This window comes from Microtus pennsylvanicus, chromosome 16 (genome assembly GCF_037038515.1).
Source record: "Microtus pennsylvanicus isolate mMicPen1 chromosome 16, mMicPen1.hap1, whole genome shotgun sequence".
In the NCBI taxonomy this organism is placed as follows: Eukaryota; Metazoa; Chordata; class Mammalia; order Rodentia; family Cricetidae; genus Microtus; species Microtus pennsylvanicus.
In genome coordinates this window covers 9,496,717-9,518,962 of record NC_134594.1, presented here as the reverse complement: position 1 = coordinate 9,518,962, position 22,246 = coordinate 9,496,717, and the positions used below count along the sequence as shown (strand labels likewise).

Below are 22,246 nucleotides of genomic sequence, written 5' to 3'. Positions count from 1 at the left end.
CATGTTTCCATAGGTGCATTTGTCTTCTGTATATCTTCCTGGTCGCAGACACACTGTTAATGTCTCGCTCATTTTTAAATTTTTATTGGCTTTTTCATCATTATTTTAAGAATTCTTTGCATATGCCTTTTGTTAGCATTTCCTGCAGGTTTATGAATTAGCTTTTCATTCTTTGAATGGAATCTTTTGTAAGTTAGAACATTTTAATTTTTTAGATTTTTATATGTAATATCTGTCTTTATAGACTTGCACTGAATGTGAATGTGAATCTGAATGTGAATGGTGGTGACCCTGAAAGTCAGGAAGGGACATTATGTTCCCCTGGAAGTGATACAGGTGATTGTGAGCCACCATGTCGGTGAGAGAACAGAATCTGGTGTTCTCTGCGAAAGCAACAAGAGCTCTCAACTGCTTGAGACATCCGTCCAGGTCCAAAGAAACTCATTCCCGTGAGGTCCATCTTGTCACTGCTTCTCCATGGATCATGCCTTTGGTGCGGTGTCTAAAGCCAATATGAGCTGTGTTTTCTCCTGTGTTATTGTCTTGGGCTTCCACCATGTTGTGATCCACGATCCATTTGAATTTATTTGTAAAGTGTAAGTCTATAATGTAGAATCCTTTCTTTAAAATTGTACGTGAATGTTCTGTTATTGAAGCACAATTTGTTGAAAAGATCATCTTTATCAACTGATTTATCTTCATTGTCATGTATCAGTTGATGTTGTTTATAGAATTGTATTTCTGGGCTCATTAGTCAGAGGCGTTGAACTGCCGATCCTGTACCTATAAAAACTGTCTTGATTATTATACTTTTATAGTAAACCTGAAGTTCTCCAACTGTCCTCATTTTTTTTCTTGAAAAAAAAATCCTTTTTATTACTTTATCCAAAATAAGTGAATTGATGGCTTGTAACTAAAGAGTTATTTTTGTTTTGTCTTGAGATAAGGTCTCTCTGTGTGATACAGGTTAGTCTTGAACCGGTATTCTAGGGTGTTTGTTAGAGGATAAGCATATGTGTAAGAAATGAAAATTTGAAATCACAATAAAAGTATTCCTAGGAACCAGACACTGAAAATCTGTTTGTGATACTCAGCAATTTCCTTCACCACTTGTGTCCCCTCTCCCGCTCCCCTACCCCATAGTTCATTAAATTAGTCATATTTCTTAAAAGTTTCCTGGAGTTTTTTTTAAGTTTTAAAAAATTGTAAGCTGGATTCAGTGATAGAGCCCTTGGCTGCCGTCCTGAAAACCCTGGCGCTAATCCTCTCGCTCCATCTTTACCCCTTGTGAATCGGTCAAATATTCAGTGTTCTGTCCCTTTCAAAATAAGGTATTTATTGCAGAAGAAATGAATTCAAAACGCCTGTAGCTATAAAAAGCCTGGCCCTCCACGGTGGGTGCGGGTCTTAAGTGAAGAACGAATTAGTCTTTGCTGCCTGTTGTTGCAGTGTGAGGCCAGCATAAGTAGAGGCGGCAAGCCTCGGCCCTGCGCGTGGAACTTTAACGATAACCGGGCTTGAGTTAGACAGTGAGGTACGTGGTGGACACACCTCCGGCTCCTACTCATGGTAGGTCCCGGTCTTTCTTCGGCCCTTCGGTCCACCAGGCACCTTTCCTGGGAGCGCCGAGTTGGCCCAGTTATGACACTGGGAGGGCAGCGGAACACGGTCCTCTGTGGAACACGCAGCGCCCTGTCCCGCCCTGTCCCCGCCCCCGTTCTCCGCTCCGCCTTGTCCCCGTTCTTGTCCCGCCCTGGTCCCGCCCCCGTACTCAGCTCCGCCCTTTCCCCGCCCCCGGTCCCTACTTCGCCCCGCCTCGTCCCGCCCACCCTGTCCCTGCCCTAGCCACGCCCCACCCCCGCTCCGGCCCCGCCCCCAGCTGACCGCGCTGAGGGCACCTGCCCCCGCGGCTCCTTAGCCACTCGTTGCGCCCACTGCGCTCGGAGGCGCGGGGTGACTGACTATGCCGCACACCCGAGCTCGAGCCGTGCGGACCGAGGGACGTGACGTGTCGCGACGTGTCGCACAAGCTTAAGGCAAGCGTTCCCACTAGGCACAGCTCAAACCCTACCCCCGCCTTCTGCGCCAGACACGCTTCGCGTTTCCTACGGCTTTCCGTAGTCCCGCTGAGTCTCGCGAGACCGTGGCAGCCCGCCGCAAAGAACGCTTCCGGGAGGTTACCGTGGCGCGGCCGAGTCTTTCGGCTTGCAGGAGCGCGGGCTCGGGAGCCGGATTCCGGCGGGCTGGCCATGGACCGCGACTTGCTGCGACAGTCGCTGGGCTGTCACGGCCCGGCACTGCTGTCGCTGCTGCGGAGCGAGCAGCAAGACAACCCGCACTTCCGGAGCCTCCTAGGCACGGCGGCCGAGCCCGCCCGCGGCGCGGCACCTCCTCAGGGAGCTGGCAGGTACGGGGACCGTGACCTGCACCGGGCCGTGCGCAGGGCCGGTGCAGAGCAGGAGTCCAGGGTGTGTGGCCCAGCACTGGCCCCTGGCAGAAAAGCCGGCTTGCTCCCTCTGAATCGCTGGCAAAGCTTTCAAAGCCTCCCCGCCCCCATTTCCCAGTGGCGACCGTGGGAGAATGGGCTTCAAACTTCTAGAGCTCAGTGGGTAAAGTCACTTTCCATCAGACCTCCTGACTTGAGCTCGATTCCCAGGACTCACGTGGCAAGAGAGGAGTCCCCAGAGTTGTCCTATGACCCCAGTTGCACAGTGGCATATAGATGCCACACATCTGTACTAAACAAATACTTATTGAAAAGCCAAAAGAATAAAAATAAATAAAACTCCCTCCAGAGATACAGCCTGAATGGAACTCTGGGGAGGGTTGGGTGATGAAAGCACGAGCTTGGATTGTAAAACAATTTTAATCCTTCGTCTTCCCCTTTAAGGAAAGAGAAGAGAGTTGACAACATAGAAATACAAAAATTCATCTCCAAAAAAGCAGACCTGCTTTTTGCACTGTCTTGGAAATCAAATGCGCCTACATCCTCTGAAGTGCATGACGACAATGACAGTAAGTTACTCTGGAGTGCTTTCAAGATAGTTTGGTTCTCGGCAGTCTAGCGAAGGAGAGGGAAGGCGACATTATTGTGGTGATTTTGAATTTCTTTTCCCAGATCATTATGCGGTCATGCCACCATTAGAGCAGTTCATGGAGATCCCAGGCTTGGACCGGAGGGAGCTGTTTTTCCGAGATATTGAACGTGGTGATATAGTGATTGGAAGAATCAGCTCTATTCGAGAGTTCGGTTTTTTCATGGTGTTGATCTGTTTGGGAAGTGGCATCATGCGGGACATATCTCACTTAGAGATCACAGTAAGTTCCTTGGTGCTCATCCCGTTCAGAAATGAATGTACTTAGGCAGAGGCTGGCTGGTCTCTGTTGAAACTCTGTCTCTAAAAAACAAGTACTAGTGTTATATTTCCTCCGTTTTGGGGTTTGTTTTGTTTTGTTTTTGTTTTTTAGGGTTTGGGGGACTCTGGTTGCAGGTCAGTTCCTTTCTTAAAATCATAGGGGTCTATTAGTTGATAAGATGATGTCCATTGGAATCCTGGACATTTATCTTCTGGTTAAACGGATGCTTAATAGTTGGACATTAGATGTGTACATGTGAGTAATTTGGAAAAAGCTTCCTATGATATATTCACCATCAACGTACAGCTTTATTCCACTGTGACAAAATAGTTTGCCTCCATTTAGAATACTTCCTTTAAAACCATTGCTAGTGCTGTGTCGCACCGTCTGAAAAGGAAGAACTACAAAACTTAAGGAGAATTCACATTTCATTTAGCAAATGGAAATAGCTTTGTATTGTTGTCTTTTTTGACTCTTAAAACTAGAAAACAGTGCTCGCTTTGGCAGCACGTGTACTAAAATTGAAACGATACAGAGAAGATCAGCATGGCCCCTGCGCAAGGATGACATGCAAACTCATGAAGCATTCCATATTTAAAAAAAAAAACTTTATTGTGTTTGGACACAAATTGTAACTACAGATGTTAAGTTTAAGTAACTGACATGTCTGTTAGTAAATGCATAAAAGCCATCAAAATGAATGAAACTATGCCATCTGTGGCAAAATGAATGGAACTGAAAGACCCTATTTTTAGTGAAATTAGATAGGGGAAAAGTATTCTAGAGCACAGTACTGTGACTGAAGTTTATAATGAGAAAGTTCGAAGATAAACACAGCAAATGTTGTATTTTTATTACACTAAAATAATAGGATAATTGTACATTGCATATGTGTATTGAATTGCCACCCTGTAAATATTATATAATTTTACCCTGTAAACATGTATAATTATGCATTCATTAAAAAGAAAATAGTGTTAGACTTTAGTGTTATTTTCATGTGAAGATTTACCCAGTCATAATGAAAAGCTGAGGTAAAAGGAGCTACTGTTGTAGTCTGAGTGAAATGTATGGTGTTTTCAAATACTTCTCTTTGCAGGCTCTTTGTCCCTTAAGAGATGTGCCTTCTCACAGTAACCATGGAGATCCTTTATCGTATTACCAAACCGGTGACATAATTCGAGGTGATCAGTTTCAACATACTAATTAAAATTATCAAATTAATGTTGAAAATATAAGAAGGTAACGTTTGAAAAGCTTAGTTTTGTTTTCACTTTTTTTATTATTTTTTTTAAAAGCTGGAATCAAGGATATTGACAGATACCATGAAAAGCTTGCAGTATCTCTGTACAGCTCATCTCTTCCACCACACCTATCTGACATTAAACTAGGTGTGATTACTTCTGAAGAGCTACCTTTGTACTACAGGTATTTATCTTTTATGTACCCCTAACAAAGTATAACTATAATTTTTTTATTGTTAAGTGGGGTTTTGTTTTTATAAACCCCATTATTGTAGGCTTGGTGTATTAGTATTTAAACCTCATATAGTAATGTCTTTAGTAGAAGCAGGGTTTGCTAATTGTTATGCTCATGTGTTTGTGTTTCTCGTTTTTTTCCCCTTAAGGAGGAGTGTTGAACTAAATAGTAATTCTTTGGAGTCCTATGAAAATATCATGCAGAGTTCTCTGGGATTTGTTAATCCAGGAGTAGTTGAATTCCTTCTAGAGAAACTAGGAATAGATGAATCTCATCCACCATCATTAATGAGAGGCCTACAAAGGTAAAAGTAGAATTGCATTCTCTTAAGTGGTAAGGGGAATGGAGTAGCTCAGAAGCGGAATAGCTGCAGAACATATTTGACCATAGCAACAAGACAGTGCCGAAGATTGGCTAAAGTAAGCAATTGTGTCTGCTCCTGGTCTGGCTTAAGCAATGATAGGATGTGCCATAGACAAGTAAAGAAGGTCCGGAAGCTTGTGGATGTGCTTAAGAGCAGAACTACGACCAGTATAGTCACCATGTCACTGTTGAGTCTGTATCAGAGGTAGAATGAACTGTACTTTTAAAGTGTTTATTGACTCGCTTTTTCATTCACAGCAAAAATTTCTCTGAAGATGATTTTGCTTTGGCTTTAAGAAAGAAGCAGTCAGCATCTTGGGCTTTAAAATGGTATGGAGGTTGTTTTGTCTAAAAGTGGCAGTTACCCAGTGTGAAAGTTCTGGTCGGGCATGCATTCTTTCATCACCATTAAAACTAGACTGTATTTACAAATGCATGAAAACTTTGAGCATAATTTGTATAGGTATTATATTGGTCTTAATATTGACATCCTATCAGAGTTAAGTTTTACTCAGATTGTTTTCCAGGAAGAATTAGTGTCTTGATATCTAAGTTTCATAAATGTTTGCTATGAGAATCTATAAAAGCAGGGTGCTTTTTAAGTATACAAGAATAATTTGAAAACTAATTATTTGTCCAATTTAAAGGCATTTTCTTTTAATAATCATCTATACTAACATTTTATTTATTAGATACCTTGTGAAATATTTGCAATTTTTATAAATGTGTTTTCAGTGTGAAGATTGGGGTCGATTATTTTAAGGTTGGACGACATGTGGATGCTATGAATGAATACAATAAAGCTCTGGAAATAGACAAACAAAATGTGGAAGCTCTGGTAGCTCGTGGAGCATTGTAAGTTAACTTTGGATTTTAAGGAATATTTTTAAGAATGTGAAAAATGTTTAAGTAGGTCACAAGATTAAATTTTTCTAATTTTGTTTAATGTCTCTAGATATGCAACAAAAGGAAGTTTGAACAAAGCAATAGAAGATTTTGAGCTAGCATTAGAAAACTGCCCAACTCACAGGAATGCAAGAAAATACCTCTGCCAGACTCTTGTAGAAAGGGGAGGGCAGTAAGTATGGGATTTCATTTAGTAATAGTAAAAGTCCAACTTGCAACCAACTCCTATAGTGCCATGTAATTTAAAGTACTCTTTTTCAGTTTTGGGTGGGGCAGGTGGCCTTTTGGTCCCTTTTTCCTGCCTTTTTGAGGGTGAGTGGGAGTGTGTGTGTGTCTGTGTCTGTCTGTCTCTCTGGAGATACTCGTGGTTAATCGCTCTGAATGTATGTTTTTGTTACATAGAAATATAAATTAAAAATTATAAGAGAATAAGTGCTCTAGTCCAGAGTATATACCAAGATTTTGTTCTAATGAAGGGTTTAATTTTTAAATCTTTTTATTGTAATAGTTTGTAATATTGTAGATATGAATTGAGCGGTTCTAGTAAATTGTGATTAAGACTCTGCTGTTACATTCAGCTTGGAGCTCTCCTCTGTCTGGTAAACCCCGCAAATTGAGATTAAATTGGAGTTAGAAGTGTTTGGCACTGTTACCACTCCAGTTGGTGGCCTGAGCCTGGGAGAGTGCAGCCTGGAATTGAGGCAGGCTAACGTCTCGTGCAAGAGTCAGCTTTATTCAGAGGATCAGACAGTTTATAATCTGAGGGTATTTTGAGAGATAGGCAGGGTTGGATGGGTTTAGGTTGTGTACAGTCACTAGGGCAACCCATGTGTGAAAACATTTTCAGTAACAAAAGAGGCAACAGGAAGTATGAAGTAAACCCACTCCTATGAACTACTCCTGGGAGGGGCATGGAAGCACATGTACAATCCCTGGTACAGAGGAACAAGGTTACAGAAGTCCTGTCTTGTTGACTTGGAGTTTTCTCATAAGTTCTCAGAAATCTTGCACAACTTCATTCATGGCCATGTTCAAATAGACAGCATTCACCTTAATAACTAAAAGCCATGAAATGTTTTGATAAGACCATGTGCTGCTTTTCTTTTTGTAATACTGGGAATGGAATCCAGAGTATCTCAAACATGCCAGGCAAACACTGTGACAGTGAGCTGCATCCCTAGCCCTCTGCTATTATTGAAGAACGTTTGATCTCGTCTATATCATATATCTTCTGCCTGGCCATTCTTGCTTGGATGAGCATTCCTTCCAAGTATTTGTAGGATGAGAATGCCCACAAATTCCAAATTAATGAGATTTCGGTTAGTGACTGGAAAAGATTTTTCATTGTCGCCAAGTAAATAAGTAGTACCACTGAAATGAGGTCGTCTTATTCTTGGAGTGTTGGGATCTTGTAGCTGAGCGGATGGCTGATGGCTACAGTAACTAGTTATCCAAACCACAAGTCTTGTAGCTGAGCGGATGGCTACAGTAACTAGTTATCCAAACCACAAGTCTTGTCCCTCGGCTCTTTACATCCAGTCCACGACAGAAAAGTAATCCCATTTTTCCCTTCCTACAGAAGTACTTTGTAAAGTCCTTTCAATGCCCTATATCCAAACTTCCTTTCTCTTTGTTGCCCTGGCTGACCTGGAACTTGCTATTTAGGTCATATTAGCCAGGGTAACTTTCTCCCACTTCGCCTCCCAAGCACTGGGATAACAGATGTATGTCACCACACCCACCCAAACATTCTAATTTGGGTTTTTCACAGCATAGACTTGTAGATTATATGATAATGATTGTAAATGATATCTACAACTGTGTGTGTGAATTCCCAAATTTAATGGATTTCCAGTGAAAACTTTTCCACAGAAAGGAAAACTTCATAGCTACTTTTAAAAAAACCATCTTATGTAAGTTGTCTTTTTACTAAGTAAGCACATGAGTAGGTAATTAGAAAATTATTTGCTAAACACAATTTTCCTCTGAGTTCTGTCATAAGCCTCTTCTGTATGTACGTGGATAAATTTTTACAAAATGTTGTATCTTCCTAATAGGTTAGAAGAAGAAGAAAAGTTTTTAAATGCTGAAAGTTACTATAAGAAAGCTCTGGCTTTGGATGAGACTTTTAAAGACGCAGAGGATGCTTTGCAGAAACTTCATAAGTATATGCAGGTGATTCTTTATTTCCTCTTTGAAGTTTAATGATGCTTAAAATTAATGCAAAATGTCATATTCTTTTAGGAAAAACTAGGTTATCTAGATGAACTATTAGGAAAATGAATAGCTTTTCCTAACTAGGTTTGACATTGCATTGTAATACGTCTGCTTTTTTGTTTGTACTCAAGAGTAGAAATACCCTGTAAGAGAATGCTTATGCTTAAATTCAGTGTATGATTTTGATTGCTCCCCTTTGTAGAGAGCTTACTGGGTGGTTATAAGATTATGAGTATTGCTGGTATAATTGAGCTAATTATGCAAACCTTTGTAGACATTTTTCACTTGTCCTTTCCTGTAATACTGATGATGATGTTTTCTCATGCATTTTCTTCTGAATTGGACCATTGCTGCTGTGTCTGTGACATCTGGTGCTGCTCATCCCCATCCACAAACTGGAAAATGATTTCTTATGTAATCATGCATCCAACTGGCCTGTGCTATTTTTAAAATGGTTTGTATTTGAACATGGTGATTTTCCCCTCAATTCACCTCTGTGGAATGTCCTTATTTGAATTTTATTTGTAAAATTTGTGTCCTGTTTACATTTTTCAATTTTCAAAAATAATTTTTCATCTTTTTTTATCTTCCCTGCATTCTGGGTCATTGGTGCTACTGCAATGGTTTCCCTGTTTTTCTTGGGATACCATCTGCAATATGGTCCTCAATACTGTTCTGGCCATTCAAATGATTAATGCCCAATGTTTGTCATTAATTTTTTATTTGGAAAAAATAACTTGTTTAATGCTGGCTGTATGGTGATTTGTCTATACTAAATTGGGCTTTTGGTTGGGGGGTGGTCTTTTAAATACTGTTTTTTGTATATCCTGCTACTTTTATTTTTAACGTGTGGTTTTTTCCGATATCTGGGTTCTAAAAGAAATCTTTGGAATTAAGAGAAAAACAAGCTGAAAAGGAAGAAAAGCAGAAAACAAAGAAAATAGAAACAAGTGCAGAAAAGTTGCGTAAGCTCTTAAAAGAGGAGAAAAGGTAAACTATAATATTCAGTATTTTAAACTTAAAGAAACTACTGAGTTGAAACCAAAGTGCCATATGGAGGTAAAGTAAGTAAAAAAAAAAAAGTATCTCAAGTGATAATTCTTAGCAAGCATATGCTCCACATGTCTGTCTGTGAAAGAAATTAAGCAGAGTCTAAGCTTAGAATTCTTTTTAAAAATAAGGATTAAAATGTAGAATAAATTACTGTTCCTGGGATATAGGCTTTTAGAAGAGGAGCTGTGGTTCCTAGACTGGTGGTTTGGTCTGTAGTTATTGTAAGTTGTGGAAAAATACTAGCATCTAGTGTGTGGAGGACAGTTGTGGAAAAATACTAGCATCTAGTGTGTGGAGGACAGTTAAATGTCCTGCAGCGCACAAGACAGTGTCTGCTCCTACCTTCAGTAAAGAATCGTTTGACACTAAAATGTCAATAGTGCTGAGGGAAACATGGTGAAACTACTGGGAGCTAGATAGGAAACTCGGGTTGCTTCCTACATGTGCAGGAAGGCATAAGCAATGGAGAAAAGTCACTGCATCTTTCAGAAGCAGTGGATTTGCCTGTAGTGACACCTGTCTCCGTAGACAGTCTCAGATGTCATGCTTCATGGTGAAACTTAATGCAGTAATTGAGATTATTGTGTCTGAGTGACAGCTTGTAGAACATCTTCAAGGGATACAGAATAAAGTCAGATCTTGAGAATATTTGGATAGCATTTTTGTACTTAACATGTCTCATGAGCTAACTGCTTTTTTTTTTAAGGCTAAAGAAGAAAAGAAGAAAATCATCATCTTCCTCTTCAAGTGTTTCTTCTGCTGATGAATCCGTTTCTTCTTCCTCATCTTCTTCCTCTTCTAGTCACAAACGGCATAAGAAAAGTAAGAGGAATCGCTCAGAGTCTTCTCGCAGTTCAAAGAGGCACTGGTCTAAGACATCTTTGAGTCACATAGATCAGAATAGGAAAGATGACTGCTACCCAGTTCCAACTAATACTTCAGCATCTTTCCTTAATCAAAAACAAGAAGTGGAGAAACTGCTGGAAAAACAGGATAGGTTACAGTGTCCAAGCACACAGGTAAAAGAGAAAGAGCGATGCCTTCTCACAACTTCAGCTGAAGTGCCAGATGACTTGGGAGGTAGGTCTGAAGACACAAGAGATTTCTACAATAGCTATAAAACCCACGCAGGTAGTAGCAAAACTGAAAAGCCATATAAATCAGAAAAATATTTCTCCAATAGGAGAAATTCCTTGGATTCCTTCTGTAGGAATTCAGAGGACAAGATGAAAGCATCTAGTTACAGGAGATGTGAAAAGGACTCAGAGGGAAGAAAAGACCACTCTAGAAGGTGGGAGCCGGGGTCTGTGAAGTACTCTGCTTCACCAGCAAGTTCAGACTACTCTTGGAAGTCACTTGAAAAACACAAAAAACACACTTACTCTGGATCACGTGACAGTAGACATGAGCCAAGATATCAGTTAAATACAAATCAGGGAGAACGTGCGTATGAAAAGGACAGCTATGGGGAGGGTGACAAAGCTGAGGCTCCAGAAGAGACACTGAATAGCAGAGAGCAGCCAGAAAACAGAGTTAAGAAAAATTTACCTCAGAATTTACTCAATATATTTAATCAGATAGCAGAATTTGAGAAAGAAAAAGGAAATAAGCCAAAAAAATAATTTGCTTAGAAAATTTTCACTAAGTTTTTAGAAGTTTGGGGATGCTTTAATCTAACAAACAGTCCTGGATCTAAAATTACAAGAAGTTTCTCAGTTTCAGTTATCAGCCCCTCGTCATAGTCGGTGATGCAGGAGTGTGGGTCTGTGCAGATGTAACTCATTCTGGCAGTTTAATCTTTTCTCCTAAAGCTATTTCTGAGCACTTTGTTTCTTCATGTTTGGGGTTTGTGAGAACCCTGTGCCTATCATATTTCGCTGTTGGAGAGAAATATGTTTACGTTGAAGAGTTGGATTGTTTTATCAAAAAGTACTTTATTCTCTTTTATTAAAAAGCCCTTAGCTTCTGAGGGGAAATATTTTATGGCTAAATGTTTCAACGGTACTACTTTAAGTCATTTGTTTTAAGCATTAAAATTTTTGCACCATTTCATTTTCAAGTGATAAATTATGACTTGATTTACCTCTAACACCTGATATAAATGGTTTGTGAAAATTGTTTTTTTCCCAGCTTTAACAAAATATCTTAAGAATAAGACCATGAGCCGGGCGTTGGTGGCGCACGCCTTTAATCCCAGCACTCGGGAGGCAGAGGCAGGTGGATCTCTGTGAGTTCGAGACCAGCCTGGTCTACAAGAGCTAGTTCCAGGACAGGCTCCAAAACCATAGAGAAACCCTGTCTCGAAAAACAAGAAAAACAAAAAAACAAAACAAAAAAAAAACAAAGAATAAGACCATGAAAGTTGGTTAATCAGAGCCTGCTTTTCTTATTTCTCCATTATTATTTTTACTTAATGGTTATGTTCATAAGAAAAATTTTAACTTTAAGTATTTACAGAATTCTTAGGGAATTATAGACAAGACAGATGAGAATAGGAAATAACTGCTAGTAAAAATAGCAGCAGAGAAGTACCCTGTGAATCTGGTCGCCTTCTGTCTTAACCTCGCAAATGCTTGGGAAGTCAGTAGGCATGTTTCTAATTAGTCGAGGGCTGGCTTGAAGTTCCCTCTTCTTCTACTCTATTACCTTCTCTGTTGATGTCTTTTCTCTGAATCATAGCGAAGGACAGAATCAGTTCTAGGCCTCTGCGATGGCTCAGGAGATAAAAGACTATCCAAACTGATGACCTGAGTGCAATCCTAAGACTCAAGGCCTAGGGCGAGAACTGACTCCCAACGCGTGTCCTCTGACAGCCATACACAAACACAGTACACACAAACAGCTAACGAAGGAATCTTAGACTGCCAAAGAACATCTCTGAATTACTAAAAATTGAATAGTGGACTCTTGGGAGATATTAGTAGGTATCATAGTTGTTGTACTTATGATGCTCTTCAATTAACCTTCTAGAAAGTGTAAATAAGCGCCAGGTGGCAGTGATTCACGCCTTTAATCCCAGCTCTCAGGGGACAGAGACAGGCGGATCTCAGAGTTCAATCAAGGTCAGCCTGGTCTACAAGAGCAGAGTTACTTCCAGGACAGACACCAAAGCTACACAGGAAAAAAAAAGAATAATGGCAATGAGCTTTTAATCTCTTCTTGGTCATTGGATAGGATCCACAACTGTAGATGGTAGTTTCTGTCCTGCCCAGTCCTGCAGCCATTCAGTCCCAAAGAAACACACAGAGTCTTACATTAATTATAAACTGTGTATCTTATTGCCCAGGCTTATTACTTCTAGCTCTTATAACTTAAAATTATCCCATAATTCTTACACTTGTTTAGCCATGTAGTTTGGTACCTTTTCTCAAGCATTCTCATCGTGCTTCTTCTGCTTCTGGATGTCTCGCCTATACTTCCTGCCTGGCCAATCAGAGTTTTATTAATCCAATATGAGAGACAAATCTTTACAGTGTACAAGAGTATTATCCACAGCACACCACAGACATACATGAGGAAGTGGCAGGAAAAGAGGACTCATTGCATGTTTGTTTATACCAGTAAAATACTAAAACTTTAGTAATGATATATACTATTTGTACCAAATTATAGTGATAGAAAACTACTGTAAAAACACAATAGGAAAAACCTTGATTAATAACAATAAATAATGGCAGCAGAAATTGGAGAATCACTTCAATGTTAGTTTCTGTACCAAGGAACTCATTATCACTATTATTGGGCAGGGAAAACAGTGAGCGTGTGTGCTACATATGTGGAGATGGGAGAACAACTTGAGGGAGTCAGTTCTCTTCTACCTCATGGGTCCCAGAGTCACACTTGGGCTTGACAGGCAATACTCTATCCACAGAGCCATTTTGACAGCCCAGCCCCGAGGAACTCTTAGGCGTGCTCAATGTAGTAATCGTTCCAGTTTTAGTCCTACCTAGTCCTCCATAGTGGGGGTTTGTTGTTAAAAAGTAGAAACACCTCCCTGCACGCTACTTTATCTTTGAGAATTCCTAGTACACCTTATACTCTTACACATAATATCTTACTTAACCCTTAGGAGAGTGCCTTGTGGAGTAGGCTGTCAGAATTTGGAAACTACAGGCTTCCTAATAGGATTACATCTTTCTTAATAGGAATAGACATACTAATTTAAGCAGTCTGCACTAATCTAAGCATCCAGTTCCTTGGGTTATTTAAGGAGTCATCACAGGAAAAAATATTGCGGATTTTAATTGATCCTCAGTGGTGGCTTCAGTAGTTTCTTCCACATTACTATGTCCATAGTATATATTTACCCCGGTTAGCTTTGTCCTGTGACTTCTGGGTGTTCAGATAACTCCAGATCTGTAAACAGGTTGATCCTTTGTCTTGCCATTTAGCATTATTATATGCGGTTTTAGTAATGTAAACGTGGATGCTGGGCATTGCAGACTAGGGGCTAGAAGTAACTCCATAGGTAGAAATTAACTACTTAAAGTACAATTACTATGCTTCAAAGCCAGTATGTTTTGCTTATATCTTATGTTACTTCAATAAGACCTGGTAAGTTAACCATCCTTGTATTACAAGGAAAAAAGCATAGAAAAGTAAGCCTCCTAGTAAGAAACAAAACCCTTGCCTTCATATAACACCAAATTTAATGTTTTAAGTTCCTAGTAACTTACAAAGTAATGTATGACTGAGAGTCCCAATATTGGTAAACAAAATGATGATGGATTAAACGTCATACACTTTTGGCAGCATTCAACTATAAAGTGCCCACAGTTTTCTTTGCCATTTCAGTTATTAGACTTAACTATACCTTCCTGTTCTGAATTAAAAGCGATCATCAGTAGAAACAGATTTACTAACACTACTGCTTTTTCAGTAGTAACTGAGTAGTGGGTCTAAGACAGTCACTCTTGTAATGAGTATTTTTCCCAAGGTTTAAAGATATGCTCCTTTATCTACCCGAATGCTAATGTATTTAAATCTAGCTTTATAGTAGTAGTTCACACTCTCATCCAAAAAATTCAAAGTGCTGGAAAAACTAATTTTAAATAGAATATGCAATGTCTACCTCCATTGTAAATTTAATATGTTCAGTTTTTTCAAGATCAGAATAGAGACAGCAACTCAAGTTGTACTTTATGTATACATATATAGGGATAAGTATATATGGACACACACATATATACATATACAATGCTTTTCCTACCGAGGGAGTATAAATGTTAATGATGTTAATGATGCTGTCTTTCGTTACAAATTAAAACCACCACCCTCCACCCCAACCCCAACCCCCCCGCAATAAAAGGCCTTTAACAGGTAGGTGTGTGTTACCCTCGGGAAAAAGAATGGGGGAATATTGTTGTTGTTTGCTTTTTGTTTTTAATTTTAAAAAGTAATTTTGTGATTTAGAGTAAATGAAAATTTCCTTATTGAGATATGCAGTGACTCTTTAGAAGTGTATTCCTGAAAGAATCTTACTTTATATATGTGTTACTTCATAAAACATCTAACACTATAGACATCAGTGTTCTAGTAAAAAAAAAAAAAACAAAACTGATTTCCCTCTGCCTAATCACGTGTGGCCTGCCTAAGGTTCTGCAGTTTCCTTCTCTATGAGGGGGGAGGGAGGCTCCTTGTCTGGTCTGCAGTACTTCCAATACTATTTTAGTAGGCCTATATCGTTAATAAATGGAACCCCAGAAAAAGGAAGACTAAATGAGATTTTCATTTGTGTTCAAAATTTGTACAAGAGATTAAAAAAAATCATTTGCTGGGCTTTTTTCCTTTTGGAGTACTTGAATTACTGCCATTACTAGCTGACCTAGAACTACTGCTTCCTGTTGGAGATTCTGGGAAGCCGAGCTGTACTACTTTAACTGAAGGTGGAGAAACAGGAGAAATTGTGTCCTCAAGCGACCTAAAACAAGAAAGGATTTACTATAAACTTAATGCAAAATGTACTTTTAAAAGATCTAATTGGCAAAAAAGTATCATAATTTCATAAGTAAAGAACAAGAAAAATCATTAGTGTTAATAAAATTTAAAAGTATGACCATTTTTCAAAAGAAGAAATTAACATAGTTTAATTAAATAGTTCAATAATTGTTTCTGTGAGCAAGTTATTTTCAACCGTAATCAGTTTTCTAAACGTAAAAAGTTTCAGTACAGAAAATTTAATATGTAATAGTAAATAATTTGGTTCTAAAATAATGTTTTATAAAAAGTACAGAAAATTTAATATGTAATAGTAAATATATTGAGTGGCTTAAAATATGTAGAAGCAGGTTATTAAACTTAAAATACTGTCTTTGAGGATGCTTTTTTTATTTTTCATGAAAGTTTCACAGACTAATAAAATCTAGTAAATAGCTGTCAACTGTAGGAGATTAGAAATCCTAAAATTAGCTAAAAGTCAACAAAGACTTAGTGTCCATGATTTATCCCACTAATTTTTGGGTTGCATTAAGCTAAGTAAGACAACCACAAATAAAAGCTGATTACATAGGATTTCACATGAGCAGCTCTGAGTACAAAACTGTGCGTCTAACTTGCCCTTTTACAGTTTCAAAAGATTTAAATTTTCTCAGAATTTGCCCAAAATGTTAGCTATATCACCTCAATTTTCACCCACCCTCGTTCCCCTAAAATAGCTTACTAGTTACAATGAGTGTGCCTGCAATGTTGACAGATGCAGGAGTCTTGCTAGACTGTGCTTGTATAGTGAGGTTGCTGAGGTGAGGAGAGTGAGCAGCATGCTAGTCAGCAGCAGCCCTGAGAGTTGAGCCCCCTCCCCCCCCACTTGAGTAAGCTTGCCCTTACCTGATTGACCGCAGGGAAGACTCTGAAGAGGATCTGGAGCTTGGGCCTTTAACTGTGGGTAGTTCTAACCCATTCTGGAAGAATATCATATTGTAATAATAAACTATCATTAGTCGTGCAACATTGTAGACGAAAACTAATCAGATACACAAACATGCTCTATTACCTGCTCAAAGTATGTTTGAAGGATAATGTGCATCTCAGCATTTTCCATGGCATTGACTAACATTTGGTCAATGTCCTTGTGAAACTGTTTAATCTCACGGAGTTGAATGTCTTGCTCTTCTAGTGTTTCTTCATTCGCGTCTTTCACAATGCGGATTTCTCTTTTGAGTCTTCCACACTGTTAATAATAACAGTCAAATATTAAACCTAAATTCCACCAAGTTCAGGGAATGGGGATGAGTGCATTTGGTACATGACAGAAGTGAGTGCTAGGGACAGCTCTAAGAAACTACCTGCTTAGTCACGCGTTCTAATTTCGGCTGCTGCTCCTCAGTCTCTTTGCGCAGTTGAAGGGAATGAGTTTGTTTCTCTGATAATTTCTCTTTGATATTATTTGTTAAGTGTTCTATGACTTCAAAAGTATTTTCCATACTCTGTAGAAAACAAATATCAACACATTCATGATCAGAATAAAAAAGACTTAATTGCCAATTGCCAGATGGTCCCTCAATTTTAATTATTTTATCTGCTTTTATATATATACTATGTTTAGTGTATTAGTGGATAAGAAGTCTAATGACCGCTGTTAGTTTTGAATATAATTCCACTTGGAACTTTTTATAGAACTGGAAAAAATAGAAACAGTTACTTGAAATTATCCAGAGATGCGTGCTGTGTGTCATCTGTTCCCTTAGTTAGGGCCTACTTACTAAAGCATGTTCTTCAGTCTTTGAGAGGTTTGCTCTAGTATCTACTGTCACTAGATTTTCTGTTTTAAATTTTGTTTTTTAAATCTTATTGTGCTCTTTAAGTGATTCAGTAAGGTCACTTAGTAATGGTTAGTGAATAAGTCATAATTGTCTAGATGTGGTTGGTAACTAATAAAGTTATTGGCACCCAGCAATAGGATTTTAACTGATTTACTTAAATGTTTCCTTCACTTGTTTTTAAGTGAGGTGTATGTTTCTTATGGTCTGCTTCCCTGAAGATGCTTTTCATACAAGATTGAGTAGTAATAATGGTAGTTGCCCTTTATTTAGGGCTAATTACTAAAGAAAACTACAGAATTCACCTGGATGTCTTCTTGAAGTTCTCTCATTTGCCTTTGTTTGTATCTGTATTTCTCATCTGCAGTCCTTTTTTGTTCTTCTAGTTCAATTTTTATTACATACTCATCACCTACAAGAGAATTTTAAATTCCAGTATAATATGTAGAAAGCCACTTTAACAAAATAAACCACTTATGAAAGGTTAAATGTCTTAGATCCATGTGAAAAACAGTATAGATATGTATAGTAGACATTTCTTAGGATATAGCAGCAATATTTTTCAGATTCAAAATGAATTCCTAAAGAAGATATGCCGTATAACAATAAAACTACTGATGTAAATCACACCTAATACTGATTAAAACAATCAGGAAGGTGCATTATTGATTTTTTCTTTAGGCTCAATCATGGCACATTTTCTACTCGTGTTTCTCCTCTCCGTTAACTGCAGCCTCCACCACGTTGCTCGCGGTGGCTGACACCTACTTGATGGAGTCACTTTTTTGAAAGATTGCTTATAGTTGTTGTTGCAGCTGTTGAGTACTTGCAGGGTGTTCTGCAGAGCGTAGATTTCTTTTTCCGCTTTGTTGATCTTAGCATCCAAGCTGTCACCTTCCCTCTGAAGTTCTTCCTTTTCTTGAGCAGCCTATAAAATACAGAACAGTGCTGCCATTATTTATCACTGGGGATATTGCAATCTCTACTTACCTCAGGACCTGCACATGCTTACCAGGCATTTACTTCTTGTACTCAGTTTCAAACACAAGACCAAATCCCACGATACAGCATATATATGGGATACAAAACCATGGTGGAAATGTAGCCAGTGCTTATATAAAACACCAGGAGGAAGGGTGAGAGATGGGGGTTGGGGATAGCTAAGCAGCTACTAGATCTCTAGGAAGATAAATGGGGTGACTCAAAGAAGGTCTTGAAATTAAGTAAATCAAAAGAATATTTTGGTTTGACAGAACTTTGGGAACTGGATTCTTATATGATTCAGATAAGGGTAAAAGGTAACCATATACCCAGGAAAACAATGTGTGTATATTTTCTAATATATTTTGTTACAACTTAAAAGATAACTTTGGAGCTTGAGGGATGGCTCAGCAGTTAAGAGCACTTGCTACTCTCCCAGAGCACCCAGTTCTGGTTCCCAATACCCATATCATGCAGCTCACAACCACCTGTAATTCCAGTTCGAAGAGATCTAACATCTCTGGCCTTGGGTACATGCACTCGATGTGTAAACACACACGCCTACACATAAAGAATTTTTTTTTAATTTTGAAGATAACTGCACAATTGATAGTAGTACTTATAATAAATGTAGCTAGGAAACTACTATAAATTACTGTAAATGCTTTAAAAATCCAAATTTCCTACACAGTGAACTTTTACAAAGGTAACTTCTCTGTGATAGGCTCCATCAAAATTCTCTACAATTCCCAAGAACTCTGAGGTTGACAGAATATCATCGGTATGTATTTAAGGCTTAGTATTAAGTCAGAGTCTTCCTCAGACACTAGATATGCATATTTTAAATCAAGTTGAGAAAGCTGTTCTCATTCTTATCTTTTTCATTATTATTTATGTGTATGTGTGTATGTCTGCATATATGCATGCTCTTGAGATTAGGAGTATCCCTAGAGCTGGAGTTACAAGCAGTTGTGAGCTGCTTGGTGTGGGAATTAAACTCTGGTACTCTGCAAGAACAGTGATCTTAACCACTGAACCATTTCTCCAGCCCCATACTTTATATTTTGACTGGCATTTTTAACATGAGTTCCACATACTTTTGTAACATATACTGCTTGTCAGCTGTGGCAAACACTTGGCATAAAGAAGTAAACCCACATTTTTTGCTCAGTATCAGAGGTGTCATCCTTCATTTGGTTGTTTTTGGCCTGTATTAAAGCAGGACAGTATGTGTGTATGGTTAAACCCTGGCTGCTCACTCTGTGCTAGCCAGGAAGCAAAGGACAATATAAACCTTACCAAGGAATGCCTCCAGTGACCTGCTTCCTCTGCCTAGGCCCTACCACCTCCCACATAGATATTCCACTAAATTAAATATCAATGACTTAATCCACTGATGAGGTTATTATTCTCAGGAACCAGTACTTTCCCAAAAAATCTACCAACTGGCAACTGAACCTTTAACATTTACATAATAAACCCTCAAAGATGATACATGAGATGTGATTACCCCTGAGTTAACCATGTACACCTATGGAAACATCAAACTAACGTAGAAACACACGCAATAGGTATGTGTCACATATAGCCAAAACAAAATGATAAAAATCATCTGCTGTTTCAGTTGAATAAAACAGTGTGGTGGGAGAAAGCAGGGATGAGTGAAACATTGTACGTGACAGTTGAGTAACTTTAGTGAAGGTCCCTTCTCTAAGCTCAGTTCATTCTTTGAATTAGTTTAATTTGTTCTTCCTTTATTTATTCCTGACTTAATTCTAGGTGTACATTTAAATCCTAAAATGATTGTTACCTCTGTAGGTAAATCAGATTTTTTATATTTATAATGTACATTTTATTTGGGGTTGGAAAGTTGGTATTTTGAAACAACCTTAATATCACAGCTTCTTAAAATACCTTTATTGGACAGTAGCACTCAACTTTGGTCAGAACAAGACTACTGACTTATAAAGACTGAGCATCTTAGGAATGAAATATAAAGGATATTTTCCAGTTTTGCTTTTAAGCAGAAAGAGACATTAAAGTTGAAACATGGAAAACAACCTGGTATGCCACACATACAGGCCAAAGGCTGCTGCAGGACCAATACTACGAGCTACTGTGACCATGAGAGATGTGCTAAGGTCCCAACACCTAGTAATTTAGTGTGACCTTCTTCAGGAGTCAGGCCTTTGCAGATGTCAAGATGATTGTCACTATGGTGGGCCTCAATCCAACAGAACTGGCATCCTTGCAAAAACAGTACACTACTTTTCTCCACTTGTGCCATGAATAATTTCTGATAAAACCTAGACGAAGTTTAGTTGTTGCATATTTGAGGTGTGAATGTATGTATGTGTGTATTTCATACAATCAGATGTTCAGGTAAACGTTACCTTTATTACATAATAGGCCTGTGTTTTCTCCTCTTCTCCTTCAGGAGGCAGCATGACAACAGTAAGAATTTCATATCTGTTCTTAAGCTTATCAATTTTACTTAGCCGCTCATGAAACTCAGCACTAATATGGAAAGAAAGAGATTAAAATTAATAAGAGTTTGTACTGAAGGGCTTTGGACTTGTATGATTGCTGTACTCAAGCATGTTAAAGTGCTCCCTGTTTTAAGAGTTCTGTGGGAAGGTCTCCAAGTTTACTTGTCATAGCTCCATGGATGCTAGCAGAAGACGTGAGGCTTGTAACAGAAGGAGATAGGAGCTTCCTGTCTATAGGGCCTGCTCCCACAGCTCAGGAAGACAAGAAGGGGCTCAGCTAGATACTACACAGACAGGTTTTTGTTACAGCTCAAGAGCCTCAAATATTTTCAAGTGGGAAATAAACCTAACTTGCTCTGCAGTGAAATATGACCTTGTAATCTGCTGTTCAAACAGACAGGGTTATAGTACCTCTCTTTCCAAGGCATTAAAATAAAACAATTCATGGTGTCAACATTTGGTGTCAAATTTTTAAATGTTTCTTCTTCTGTTTGTTTCAGTAAACTTTCAGGAGCTATTTTCAAGAGTTATAATAATAATAATAATAATAATAATAGGGTACTATCTGCATGGTAGGGTGGAGATTGACTCGCTTCTTGCTGTGACCTAACATATTCATTGTTTTTGTGATCATAACTTTCTCATCAGCTAAAGATCACAGACTGAGCAGAAGTTCATCTTCCAACTTTCTAAACAAGAAAAGCTGGGTATGGTGGCAAACACCTTCAGTCCTGGTTCTTGGGAAGCTGATGCAGGACTGAGGCCAGCCTAAGTTATGTATCAATGCCCAGTCTCAAAAAAATAAATAAAATATAATTTATTTTTTAAAGAAAGGGAAGAAGCCAGGTGGTGGTAGTGCACGCCTTTAATCCCAGCACTCAGGAGACGGAGGTGGGCGGACCTCTGTGAGTTCGAGGCCAACCTAGTCTACAAGTGCAAGTTCCAGGATAGGCTCCAAAAAAACTAGAGAAACCTTGTCTCAAAAAACCAAAAAGAAAGAAAGGGAAGAAGCATGAAAAACAGAAAACATGACTTGGGGAAGGGGATCGTTTCATGAGTTCATGAAAAAAAAAATGGAAGGTAAAAAAATAGATGTGTTCCTAGAGCATTACTGCAGCAGCAAGCGCTGCTTTTTGAGAAAAAAAAAAATTTATAAGAACTGAAACAAATAAAAATACAAAATAGATTTCTGAAACAAGTAAACTGAATCCATGTTTGAACATTACCTATTAAAAAGTTCAGGCCCCAATAGCTTCACCAATGAAGTCTTGAAAATTGTATAAAGAAAATAACTATTTGCATACTTGACCAGAATAGAGAAAGGTAAACACAAATCATTTTATGAAGGCATATACACACTCCAAAAACCAGGTAGCAGGAGCAAAGAGAACCAAAGGACATTTGCGTGGAGGTTTAAAGTGCATAAAATACTATCAAAATACAGAGTGTACAAAGGATAAATTTATTCTGGGTAACTTTGATAAGCTTATTGTAATTACACTAACAGATCAAAGTAGAAGTGATGTCAATAAATGCAGAAAAAGTTAATATGTATTTCCATTTAAATAAAATCGAGGCAAATTTTGAGCAAAAAGAAGATTGGCTTTTTGAACATGGTGAAGGATATCTCAAAACAGGTCTGAGGTA

General features: G+C 38.5%; 2 protein-coding genes and 1 non-coding gene across 3 annotated transcripts in view; 2 read left to right on the top strand and 1 right to left on the bottom strand.

Moving 5' to 3' along the window:
• Positions 1-1,990: 1,990 nt before the first annotated feature.
• Positions 1,991-11,538, top strand: Ttc14 (tetratricopeptide repeat domain 14). Its single transcript, XM_075950847.1, has 12 exons — positions 1,991-2,407; positions 2,891-3,015; positions 3,119-3,318; positions 4,457-4,541; positions 4,656-4,785; positions 4,985-5,140; positions 5,458-5,529; positions 5,935-6,054; positions 6,155-6,277; positions 8,163-8,280; positions 9,203-9,312; positions 10,082-11,538. Exons 1-12 carry the CDS (start codon positions 2,250-2,252, stop codon positions 10,995-10,997), a joined length of 2,313 nt encoding a protein of 770 aa, XP_075806962.1. The 5' UTR covers positions 1,991-2,249; the 3' UTR covers positions 10,998-11,538.
• LOC142836675 (U6 spliceosomal RNA) lies at positions 3,849-3,955 on the top strand. Its single transcript, XR_012908142.1, has one exon. It is a non-coding gene; the product is annotated as a U6 spliceosomal RNA (small nuclear RNA).
• A 2,886-nt stretch (positions 11,539-14,424) lies between the features above and the next one.
• Ccdc39 (coiled-coil domain 39 molecular ruler complex subunit) overlaps positions 14,425-22,246 on the bottom strand; it is a 29,786-nt gene continuing 21,964 nt past the window's right edge. The window contains exons 14-20 of the mRNA XM_075950846.1: positions 20,504-20,627; positions 17,898-18,057; positions 17,435-17,541; positions 16,656-16,796; positions 16,364-16,540; positions 16,198-16,271; positions 14,425-15,295 (exon numbers count right to left, since the gene is read on the bottom strand). Coding sequence (XP_075806961.1) covers positions 15,142-15,295; positions 16,198-16,271; positions 16,364-16,540; positions 16,656-16,796; positions 17,435-17,541; positions 17,898-18,057; positions 20,504-20,627 — 937 coding nt within the window. The 3' untranslated portion in view covers positions 14,425-15,141. The remainder of the gene's footprint in view (positions 15,296-16,197; positions 16,272-16,363; positions 16,541-16,655; positions 16,797-17,434; positions 17,542-17,897; positions 18,058-20,503; positions 20,628-22,246) is intronic.

Excerpts from the sequence above, each read along its gene's own strand:
- Ttc14 (XM_075950847.1), top strand. The coding sequence starts at position 2,250 with ATGGACCGCGACTTGCTGCGACAGTCGCTGGGCTGTCACGGCCCGGCA. Across the intron at positions 8,281-9,202 it reads AACTTCATAAGTATATGCAG|AAATCTTTGGAATTAAGAGA; the intron begins GTGATTCTTTAT and ends GGGTTCTAAAAG. Across the intron at positions 9,313-10,081 it reads CTCTTAAAAGAGGAGAAAAG|GCTAAAGAAGAAAAGAAGAA; the intron begins GTAAACTATAAT and ends TTTTTTTTTAAG.